Here is a 12,316-nt window from a genome sequence, read left to right as displayed (position 1 = left end):
GGTTCCATTCCAAATGGATTATTTATGAGGATGATGAGTTTGATTCCATGATAAAGGCTTTCTTCATTGCCACAATTAAACATTGCCTGATGAGATTTGATTGTTCACCTTCATTTTAGTTTAAACAACTACTAAAAAGCATTGCAATTTCAACCAAATCAGATTGGCTCTTCCAAACTATCTGTTTCTTATAGATGTGATAATTTCACCTTTTATCCTGTATATCTTTCTTGTAAGTTAGAAAAATGTAACTACCGAATAAGACTACATGATTTGTTTTCAAAAATTGACAAGCTGGGAATATTCCAGTGATGACCTATGGAATTTATACCTTCTGCTGTTTCAGAACAAACACAGAATGGTCACCAACACCCTTTTTCAAAGAATCAATGCTTTGCATATCTTTAGGAACTGCTTCACTGCTTTTACCTTTAAATCATCTATGCCTATCTGCTGAAAATCATGTCCCATTATTCTCGCTATCTAATCTTCTTTTTTATTTATGACCATACACACCAAATTCACTGGCCAGCAGCTCAGATTCCACTCAAAGATTTTTCTTTATTTTAAAAGCTCCTTCCTGAAGTCTTCTTCCGTCCACTGTGATGCCATCTTCATTGATTCGCTGATGATTCTCTGCTTTCCAATCTCACTTTAATTATGCTTTTTATCACTATTTCTCTATGAACCGAATCTAGAATGACACTATTCACATTGCTGAATTATTTCACTGATTATGAAGTTTATCTGTTTCTGCCTTTATCTACTCACAAATGAATCAATTACCGATTTCTGTCAACGTACAAGATCTCATAGATTTTGAGTAGTGTACATCTTTGAAGTTAATGGGTAGGAACTGTAAAAAGCCGTAACACTGATTAATTTGATAAATCTGTTTGTTCATTGGTAAATTTTACTGAAATTTTACACTGTAAACACTTTGTGTTTAGTATTTCTGAAAATTTATATAGATGAGAGGTCTCCCTTCCATTTTAGGAAGATAGACTTTTATTTTTATTTATTCAGGTGAACATTTGGTTAATCAGATTGACATGAAACTATTGACGTTGTGAACTCATCCCCTGGTTCTGGAACCAGAGAATACCCTATTTCCAGTCTATTAAACTTTGACACGTGTCCCCAATCACAATAGAAAAAATATAATAATATCACATAGGACACGTGTCAAAATATGATAGGCTGGAACCAGTGTATTCTCTAGTTCTAGAACCAGGGGAGATGAACTCGAGGTTGTTATCATTAATAGTTCTGAATGACAGAAAAATGAGGTGAAGAAAATAAATAAATAAATAAAAAGAAGCAGGAGTCATGCATGTAAAATTTTTATGGTTGCATAGTAAGAGTGGGTCATATTTCTTTTTTATTTGTTTATACATTTTTATGGTTGAAAATTAATTTATAAATTTTATTTTTTTTTATATAGTTTTTATCATTTTGTAAAGAACGAAGAGAAGAGGGTAAATAAAGATTTTTTTTTTTTTATTGGAGGTTATATCATTTTTAAAGGGGCATGTAAGTAAGTTTTCATTTTCGCATAATAATGGAACAAATGCAAATTCCTTAGAAATATTTTATTTTTTATTTTATTTTTAATTTTTTGTTTGATAAAATCTAATAAAGGTGGTGTTTCTTTTTAATAATGTTGACCTTGTCACGTCTCTTTGAGAAAGCTACATGAGATGAGTGATACGGCAAAATCAAAACTTACACGTCAAGTGACTAATAGTTTCGTATAGTGGTTGACGATTATAAAAGAAACAAAAAAAATCAAAACTATGGCTATTGACGGGCAACTGTTGTATATAGCTCATGTACATAAATAAATTGGAAAATTAATCTTATATCTAAAAAGAGATAAGATTTTAGCAATTTTGCAATCTGTATCCAAATATAATTACTGAATAGATTAATAATTCTGTAATTTGTATCCGAATAGGATTATAAAAAAATCAAATCTATGGCTAGTGATGGGCAACTGTTGTATATAGCTCATGTACAGAAATAAATTGGCAGGTGCTAAGCCGTGATTAGATGGGATGAAGGTGTGGGGATAACGTTCTCATGGTAAGATAGAAAATTAATCTTATATCTGGAAAGGGATAAGATTTTAGCAATCTTGCAATCTGTATCTAAATAGAATTAAAATCTAAATAGGTTAATAATTCTGTATCCGAATAGGATTATAAAAGAAAAAAAATCAAAACTATGGCTAGTGATGGGCAACTGTTGCATATAGCTCATGTACAGAAATAAATTAGCAGGTGCTAAGCAGTGATTAGATGGGATGGAGGTGTGAGGACAACGTTCTTATGGTATGATAGAAAATTAATCTTATATCTGGAAAGGGATAAGATTTTAGTAATCTTGCAATCTGTGTCTAAATAGAATTAAGATCTGAATAGATTAATAATTTTGTAATTTGTATCCGAATAGGATTATAAAATCAAAACTATGACTAGTGATGGGCAATTGTTGTATATAGCTCATGTACAGAAATAAATTGGCAGGTGCTAAGCCATGATTAAATGGGATGGAGGTGTGGGGACAACGTTCTCGTGGTATGATTGAAAATTAATCTTATAACTGGAAAGGGATAAGATTTTAGCAATCTTGCAATCTGTATCTAAATAGAATTAAGATCTGAATAGGTTAATAATTCTATAATTTGTATCCGAATAGGATTATAAAAGAAAAAAAAAATTAAAACTATGGCTATGGCTAGTGATGGGCAACTGTTGTATATAGCTCATGTACAGAAATAAATTAGTAGGTGCTAAGCCGTGATTAGATGGGATGGAGATGTAGGGACAACGTTCTCGTGGTATGATAGAAAATTAATTTTATATCTGAAAAGGGATAAGATTTTAGCAATCTGTATCTAAATAGATTTAAGATCTAAATAAGTTGATAATTTTGTAATTTATATCTGGATAGGATTAGGATTTTAGTAATCCTGTAATTTATTTTAAATTAGATTTTTACTTATAAATACATAATCTTGATTTTTCAGTAAATAAGAAAATCTTGGTTGCTTCACTCAACCTGATCAATCTTGTTTATTTGTGTTGTATTTTTGCTCTCTCGATGTCTTGATTTTTTATTATACATTTTAAAAGGTAATTTAATTAATTTTTTTCATGTGTTTTTTTCCTGATACAAGACAAGTTCTTTGGCACATTTAATAACCATCAGCAAGTTATCTTAACATACCATTTTTGTCCTTTTGGTCAGACCATAATATATTCAATTTTATAACCACTTAAAATTGTACATAACTATTTTTTTAAAAAAAAAAACAGTACCCACAGTAAACATATATCTATATATATATATATATAGTCATATAGATATATATATAATCATTTCAGATGCTTCCTTGCAGGCTTTAATTCATGTTTTCCATGAATAAGCATTAAAAAGGCAAGCAAATACACGAGGAATCCGTCACTAAATTCACGGTCAAGATCGATCCACCTCAGCTTTAAGATCCGATTGTACACGAATCCCAACGCAAAGCGTGTGCACCACATCGCCGTACATACCCACCCACAGGCCTCGTTCTCTCCTTCATCTCCGGCTCAATGACTCCATTGGATCTCGTCTCCTCCCCACTCCCATCCTCTAAAAAGACCAAAATACCCCTCCTTCCCATGTCCACCGGCGACGTCGCTGCGGTCGCCGGCGCCGGTGAATCGGATGCTCTGCTCCCGTCCGTTGAGAACGCCTACGAATCCAGCGAGAAGATCTCCATTGCGATCTCTGATGACGACGAGACCGACGCTGATTCCGTCCCTTCGTTCTCTTGGCGCAAGCTTTGGCTTTTCACCGGGCCGGGGTTTCTCATGAGCATCGCGTTTTTGGATCCTGGAAACCTTGAGGGAGATCTTCAGGCTGGGGCGGTGGCTGGGTACTCGTTGCTGTGGTTGCTGCTCTGGGCTACGGCGATGGGGCTTTTGATACAGTTGTTGTCGGCGCGGCTTGGGGTGGCTACTGGGAAACATTTAGCGGAGCTTTGCCGGGAGGAGTACAAGGGGTGGGCTGGCGTGGCGCTGTGGATTATGACGGAGCTTGCTTTGATTGGGGCTGATATACAGGAGGTGATTGGGAGTGCGATTGCCATTAAGGTTTTGAGCCGTGGGGTGCTGCCTCTCTGGGCTGGTGTGGTCATCACGGCTTCTGATTGGTGAGACATTGATTCTTTTTTTCTTTTTTCCCATTCCAGTGAAGAATTGCTTTGATTTAAGATAGCTGCAAAATAGGCAAAAACAAGTTTTTGATGTGTATCTTGAATTTATTTTCTCTTGGTTAGGTGAGTTTGATGTTTGATATGTGTCTATTCTGGCCCCCCCAAAAAAAGTTTTTTTGGGTGTTTTAAATGAAGTTTGTTAGTTTAGTTCAAAAATCAATTGAATGAAGCTGATTTTGGGTTCCTTAAGGTAAGAACTGTTCGAGATTTTGGTTTTTAGCAGATTTGGGTTCCTTTATGTAAGAACGATTCCACAAAACTTGGTCTTTGTGGATGTTTGCTTGGATAATTGTGTTCCTAAATGATCACTGAATCCATTGAACTTGGTTTTATACTTTTATTGACATAGTAGACTACATCTGCAGAATGGAGGCTTTACTAGTTTGCTTTGAACAAAGTGGCCTTATTTTTGCAATCTTAAGTACTCTAGTCTACTATGTCCTCTGCTGTCATTTTTTCCTTTGTAATTTTGTTTCAATTTTTTTGGGGTTTTTAGGTGAATTGTTTTAATCATGGGGTTTGGTGCTTAACTTAAACAAGACATCTGAGTCTAGCAAACATGGAACTCGGTTTTCTACATCAATTAATGTTAACAGAAATGTTGATTCCTCTCCTAATGAGGGTAAATGTCTATAATTTGGAAAAGAAGTTTAGCAAATATTGACAAATGTATGATTTGTGACTGTGTTGGAAAACTGACAATTGTCTAATTATCAACTTGTTAGCTATGCATGTTTTATTTTGTCAACATAATCATTTAGTATCACATACCTTTTTGCAGCTTCATTTTTTTGTTCCTTGAAAACTATGGAGTGAGAAAACTAGAAGCTGCTTTTGCTGTGCTCATTGGAACAATGGCATTTTCTTTTGCTTGGATGTTTGGGAAAACGAAGCCTAGTGGAACAGAACTTCTACTTGGTATGTATTTCTTTTTCAAACAAACTCTTTTGTTTTCTCTTATCTTGTATCTTGACTAGAAACCTAGAGCTTTGACAATCTTTATTTTAATTTCACTACTCTTGTCAGGTATTTTGATTCCAAAATTAAGCTCAAAGACCATAAGGCAGGCTGTTGGAGTTGTAGGGTGTGTCATAATGCCCCACAATGTATTCTTGCATTCCGCTCTTGTACAGTCAAGAAAAATTGATATCAATAAGAAGAGCCGCGTTCAAGAAGCACTGAACTATTATTCTATAGAATCGACTATTGCCCTTATTATCTCATTTATGATCAATTTGTTTGTCACTACTGTTTTTGCAAAGGGGTTTTTTGGCAGTAAAGAAGCTGATAATATAGGTCTTGAGAATGCTGGACAATTTCTACAAAGTAAATATGGGGGAGGGCTATTTCCAATTCTTTATATATGGGGAGTTGGATTGTTAGCAGCTGGGCAGAGCAGCACAATAACTGGCACCTATGCTGGACAGTTTATTATGGGAGGATTTCTCAATCTTCCATTGAAGAAGTGGCTCAGGGCATTGATTACTCGAAGTTTTGCAATTATCCCAACAATAATTGTTGCTTTATTTTTTGATACTTCTAATGCCGCGTTGGATGTTTTAAATGAGTGGCTTAATGTTCTTCAATCAGTTCAGATCCCATTTGCTCTCATTCCACTCCTAACTTTAGTGTCAAAAGAAGAAGTCATGGGGGTTTTTAAGATTGGTCATGTTATGAAAGTAAGTTTATCAACTTCTAGATCTAAACTTATTCCATTTTCAGCTCTTGCATCTCTGTTTCTTCATGCCATAAATTCAGCTTTTTTTTTTCTAGTTAGCTTTACTTATGCAATATACATTCCCTTCTTATTTGTCTCTTTGTTTGCATGGGTGTCTTTTCATCCTATCTACCACAACTAATTTTGTTTTATGTTTCTCATCAGAGAGTTTGGAGTCTTTAGACATAATGGCAAGCTAAGTAAAGAGGGAATTATATTTTAGTTGTGGTGGATTTGATAACCCAGATACCAATAATTCCACCCTTTTTTATTTTTATAAATTAGTTAGTTTGTTGGGCTATGAAAGACATTTCTGTGTTTTGGACAAGTACTCATAGGACAAGGACTAATGCACAAGCCAAATAGGACAGAAGATGTATACATGCAATAGGAAGCACCCTCTGACTTCATCTGATAACTTTGTCCATAGTTGGAATGCATTATTATGCCTTTTGACATGTTGCATGCTTGCCTCATCCTTTAATTCATTCTAAAGCAACTTTGTGTAGACGAGATTTTTAGGAACTGACATCTCTTGACCACCAAAATCCGGAGGTCTACAGTTTTTTGCATTTTGTGGGCCTTGTTGGGGTCCATATCTGATAAGAATACAGTTTAATATCATGACAATGATATTGGAGAATTAAGTCCTGAAATTAATTATGACAATGAAATAGACAGAATGTACTTAGTGGGATACAAAAGTTAAATGATAGATGAGATTGATAGCAATGACAAATGATATATGCCAAGGTGGTTTCTTCAGCTGTTTTCTTATCTTTGATCCATAACAAATTATTTACATGATACAATCTATGGAATGAGCATATTAGAGAAATTTAGCTATAAATTTGTTGTTTTGCTTTGAAATATTCATTAAAAGAAATTTATGCAATCTTCTATTTTTGTTGCTCAAATTTGTGTGTTCTAATATTGTGACTCCAGCTGTTGCTTTTTATTCAGCTATCTAAACAATTTATATTTGATTTTCTGATGACCCTGAATTACACTGTTCCATCTTCTTCTCTGATATTTCGAAAGCGTTTGCTAAAAATCTCGCTTATGTTTTGTTATTAATAACATCATCTGATTCTCTTAAGCTAATAAACTATGCACACTGTTATTTTGTGTAGATGGTGACATGGACTGTTGCTGCATTGCTAATAATCATAAATGGATACCTTTTGCTGGAATTCTTCTCATCAGAAGTACATAGCATTTTGGTTGGTTCAATTGTCTGTGTTGCCATAACTTTGTACGTGGCATTTATCGTTTATCTCATTATGCATGGCCAAGGTCTATCCTCACAAAATTTGGCAGCAGGCTTCAAAAGATTTGTAGGTTCAGAAAACTGAAGATAAATTTCTCTGTTCCATTCTTGAAATCCGGCTTCGATGCTGTACAGTATGTCAAATTACAAGCCTTTCAGAGGCCAACTCTTGATCGATCGATGAATTGACAGACTGCTTCTTTGCTCAAGAAATCATAAGGGCCGGGTTTTGTGCTATAATAATAATGCACCCTTTTGAGTTATAGATACCAGTGTTGCAGAAAAGTAAAAACAGATAAACAGAGGGATTTTGTTCAGATACTAGAAAACTTTAGTTATACATTTTTTTTCTCACCAAATTCAGGTGCTACCTTTTTTTGTTATATATGTAACTTCAATGGTTTTGTTTTCTTCCAATTTGTAACATTTTGCAAAATTTCAATTTTATTTAGCAGATAACGTTAGATGTGATGGTTCTCTCATGTGTTATTTAGATGTATCTGTCACGGAATTTATAGAACTCTCATTTGACTATTTTTTTCAATTTTTTTGGGATTCATTTACTTGATTATTGTTTGACTATGCATATGCATGTTTCAATTTTTTTTTTATAGGTTTTGTTTGCTTGCATGTTTCTCGGGAAAAAATAAATAAATTATTTATATATCTTTATAAATCATCATTGTTATTTGTTTATATGGCTCTCAAATAGAAAATCAATTAAACAAAAAAAATATATATTATTATTACCGAAACAAATAGTTCTTCGGAAGTTTGGTTATTCACAAAAAATGCTTCTAAGTTAGAGTATTTACATAAAGTCTCTCTTTTTTCTGATAGCGTGTTTTTCTATATTTTTATTATAAAGGTAATTAACATTGATAAAAATATCTCTCAGTTTTTAAACGAAAAAAATCAAATGTTAAACAAAAAAAAGTATTATATGTTAAATGAAAACTTAAGTGGTTACACGAAAACGACGGGCTGAGTTACATGGATTGAAAAGTAAGCTGTTAAAAAAAAGATGGACTGTCTGGCTAATTCAAATATTGAGTCTGACATATTTTGAAACTTTAAAGGACTTATAATTTATTTTCCCTTATTATTATTATTATTGTTATTATTATTATTATTTATTCATTTTAAAACACAATACATAAAAATTAATTTATATTTACATAAAATTGCTAAGTTGTTTTTAAACAATAAAATATACGGTTATATTGGCAAATAATTTTTTTTTTTTAAAGTATAGAAGTAAATAAAGTTTTGATGATTATACTAGTAATTATCCACTCTTCTAACGCCATCATACAAGCAATTTTTTTTAGAATAAAAACCTTTTTTAATATTATTTTACCGCATTATATATATATATGGTACACTTTTAGTGGTTATAATATATTATTCTAGAGTTTGATAACTATGCGACCTTATTATTCCATTAAATTCTTATCCATTAAACTATTTTCATTATAATAGATTTATCATAATATGAGACCTATAATTATTTCATTCATTTTTTTAATTATTTACATTATATATTTTATTATAAACATATTTTATTTAATAAAATATTAAAAATTATTAATAAAGTAATTAAAAAATTATATTAAAATACATATTTAAAATAATAAAAATACATGGAAGAAAGAAGAAATAGAGAAAAAAAATATATAAGTTTTGTTTAAAAATGTGGATGTATTTATAAAAATTAAAAAAAAATTAAATACAAAAAACTAATTGTTGGAGAGAGATGATTCCACGTGGTTCCATGGTAGTTACAATGAAAACTAAGACAACAATTTTTTTAAAATAATTACCAATATATTTCTATAATATATAATAAATAAATTATAAAATTTATAAATCCATGATTCAACATGAGCCATGTCAGAATTATTTTTCAAAGTCGGATTTAAGCGATTTAAACATTTGTATTTTTTTAAAAATTTAATTAAAAAAGTAAATCCCATTAACATTAATTTTTAAAAAAAAATTAATTTAAAAGATTGTGATAGATCCTACAGATTAAACAGTTGGTCGCCATTCAACTCTCAGTGGTCACCAGTTTTTTTTAATGGCCACTTTTCACTTACCCATTAAAGTTGCTCTAATTTTACATCTTTTACTTAAAAAGATTGATAATCACCCCAAACTCCCACCCCAACTCATATTCGCTCATTCTCTCTTTCCTCTAGCGCCTTTTCTTTTATTTTTTATCATCTACAGATTTTTATATCCATTGGACTATTAAAACACATATATATATATATATATATATATATATATAGAACCGATAATTTAAAAATATCCACAATAACCATTAAATTATTATCTAATAATTATTATTTTATTATAAAGGGATTAATATTACTAACCCCACCTCTAGAGTTAGAAATGAAATAACAATCATTAGATGGGTGATCTAATGACTGTATGGGGGACGTTCTCTCCTCATCCCTAAATATGTTTTTTGAGACGTCTAATCTAAACCGTCAGATTTCTACTAGACCTACAGTGGGGAGCAATCAAACATATATTATACCCACAACACAACACAACACCCGAGTGAGAGCCAGTACAATGTTTGAACATTGTTATGTTTACTGTTTATTGGGTTGTATCTTCCTGTCTTTCTCCACTCAATTCTCTCAATTTTCTGGGGACGTTCATGTGAACATCGCCAAATTACTTTCTCTCTATAATATACTCTCTCCGTCATTTTTAAACATTAAAAAATATTTATTATTATTTTTTTCCAAAATTACCCTAACAACCTATTCAATTCTCTTTTGAGAAATGTGAAGGTATAAATTAGGGGTAATTTTAGAAAAATAACTAATTTTTATTAAATTATATGAAATAACTAATTTTTTCGGTATCTGAGATTCGGTTATTCACGACAGATAAAAAAAAAACGGAGGGAGTATAATATGCGCATACGTTTATGAATTTATCTTTTTCAAAGTAAAAACTTAACAAACATAACTAACATCTCACACCTTCCCAATGTCCGAATCCAGCAATATTCTCCACCTCCTCCAATCCTGCTCATCCTTGCAAACCCTCCACCAAATCCACGCGCGCATGATCAAATCCCAGCTCGATCACTCCCCATCCTTCGCCTCCAAGCTCGTCGCCACCGCCGCCCGCCTCCACTCCCCCACCCTCGCCATCTCCATCCTCCTCCGCTCTCCTCCTCTCCCCGTCCCCTTCGCCCACAACTCCATCATCAACTCCTTCCTCCATTCCTCCCCTCTCCTCTCCCTCCTCTTCTTCTCCCTCTTCCCCATTCCCTCCCCCAATTCCCACACTTTCCCTCCTCTCCTCAAAGCCGCCACCCTCTCCCACTCCCTCCATCTCGGTTCCGCCCTCCACGCCTCCCTCCTCAAACTCTCCCTCCACTCCCATCTCCATTGCCATACTGCTCTTCTCTCCTTCTACGCCTCCTGCGGGGATTCGCTCTCTGCACGCAAGCTGTTCGACCGAAGTCCCCATAGAAACAACGTCGCTGTTTGGAACGCTATCATCTCTGGTTTTGTTAAGCACGGTCGGAGTCATGATGCTTTGGAGTTTTTCCGCCTTCTTTTGCTTTACACCAAACCGGATGAGATCACCTTCGTCAGCGTGCTTGCTGCTTGCTCTCATCTTGGAGCTCTCAATGTTGTTCGGTGGATTGAGAATGCTCTGAAGGGGATGATAAATGTGAAAATTGGGACGGCTTTGGTGGATGCTTTCTCTAAGTGTGGCTCTGTTGAGGATGCACGGAGAGTGTTTGATGGAATGCCTGACAGAAATGTGATGACTTGGACTGTGATGATACAAGGCCTTGCCATGTTTGGTTATGGTGAGGAGGCTATTGCGCTCTTTGAGGAGATGATCAAGGTTGGTGTTCGGCCGGATGATGTTACTTTCATCGGTGTTTTTTATGCTTGTAGCCATTCTGGTTTGGTTGATGAGGGGCGGAGAATGTTTGATAGAATGATCAAGTGTTCTAAGATTGCACCGAAGATGGAACATTATGGTTGCTTGGTGGATTTACTCGGGAGAGCCGGGCTATTGGAAGAAGCTCTGAGGTTGATCGAGGACATGCCATTTGAGCCAACGCCGGCAATATGGGGCTCTTTGCTAAGTGCTTGTAGGAAAACCCCGGAAAACTTGCAAGTGATTGAGTATGTGGCTAATCGTTTGATGGAAATTGAGCCGGAAAATGATGCTACTTATGTTTTGCTATCAAACATCTATGCGGATAATGATCAATGGGACGGTGTTGCAAGAGTCCGGGCATTGATGAAGGAGAGAGGAATACGGAAAACTCCGGGGTGTAGTTCTGTTGAAGTTAATGGTACAATTCATGAATTCACTGTTGGAGATCAATCACACGCTTGTGTTGCCGAAATAAATGAGATGTTGGAGGAGATTGATTGTAAAGTTAGGGACCTCGGACATGTGGTGGATACTACAAAGGTGTTATTAGATATAGAGGAAGGCGAAAAGAAGAATGCATTGATGTTGCATAGTGAAAAGCTTGCGCTTGCATTTGCTCTTATTGCAAGTGCAGCTCCTAGTTCTATAAGGATAATGAAGAATATTCGAATTTGTAGTGATTGTCATTCCGTGATGAAACTTGCTTCGAAGGCTTATGGCAGAGAGATCATTGTCAGAGATCGGAATCGATTTCATAAGTTCACGGATGGAAATTGTAGTTGCTTAGACTTTTGGTGAAGCAGAATTTTGCTTCTTTGCAATTGATACTGTTTGAACTTCTCTTGTAAAATAATAGATCAACCCAACTTGGAAATATATATTGTTTAGACCCTTATGGGTATAATTTTGTGAAAATTACCTTATTGTAGTTATTGTATCAATTTTTCATTTAATAAGAATCAAAACATATTTAGATTATGATGGTGTTATCCCTGTCTTTGTTTGAAGGATAAATTGATAGAAGAGGCTCATTAAAACAAATCTTAGATTCAAAAGCTAAATTTTTGTTTAGTGTGCCAATAGATTATGATAGACTTATCCTATTGACCCACTTTATCCTGCAGGGCATAGG

The 12,316-nt window shown here is 34.1% G+C and overlaps 2 protein-coding genes across 2 annotated transcripts; both read left to right on the top strand.

The window, feature by feature from the left end:
- Nucleotides 1–3,332: 3,332 nt before the first annotated feature.
- On the top strand, nt 3,333–7,752 carry LOC120277411 (metal transporter Nramp6-like). The gene is made up of 4 exons (XM_039284250.1): nt 3,333–4,204; nt 5,049–5,185; nt 5,294–5,946; nt 7,118–7,752. The coding sequence occupies exons 1-4, from the start codon at nt 3,603–3,605 to the stop codon at nt 7,337–7,339; spliced, it is 1,614 nt and encodes a 537-aa protein (XP_039140184.1). The 5' UTR covers nt 3,333–3,602; the 3' UTR covers nt 7,340–7,752.
- Nucleotides 7,753–10,266: 2,514 nt separating this feature from the next.
- On the top strand, nt 10,267–11,982 carry LOC120277820 (putative pentatricopeptide repeat-containing protein At5g40405). Its single transcript, XM_039284655.1, has one exon. It carries the CDS (start codon nt 10,267–10,269, stop codon nt 11,980–11,982), a length of 1,716 nt encoding a protein of 571 aa, XP_039140589.1.
- Nucleotides 11,983–12,316: the final 334 nt, after the last annotated feature.

This window comes from Dioscorea cayenensis, chromosome 15, assembly GCF_009730915.1.
Source record: "Dioscorea cayenensis subsp. rotundata cultivar TDr96_F1 chromosome 15, TDr96_F1_v2_PseudoChromosome.rev07_lg8_w22 25.fasta, whole genome shotgun sequence".
NCBI classification, from domain to species: domain Eukaryota; kingdom Viridiplantae; phylum Streptophyta; class Magnoliopsida; order Dioscoreales; family Dioscoreaceae; genus Dioscorea; species Dioscorea cayenensis.
Note: the sequence above shows the minus strand (reverse complement) of the source record. Positions and strands in the feature narration are given on the sequence as shown.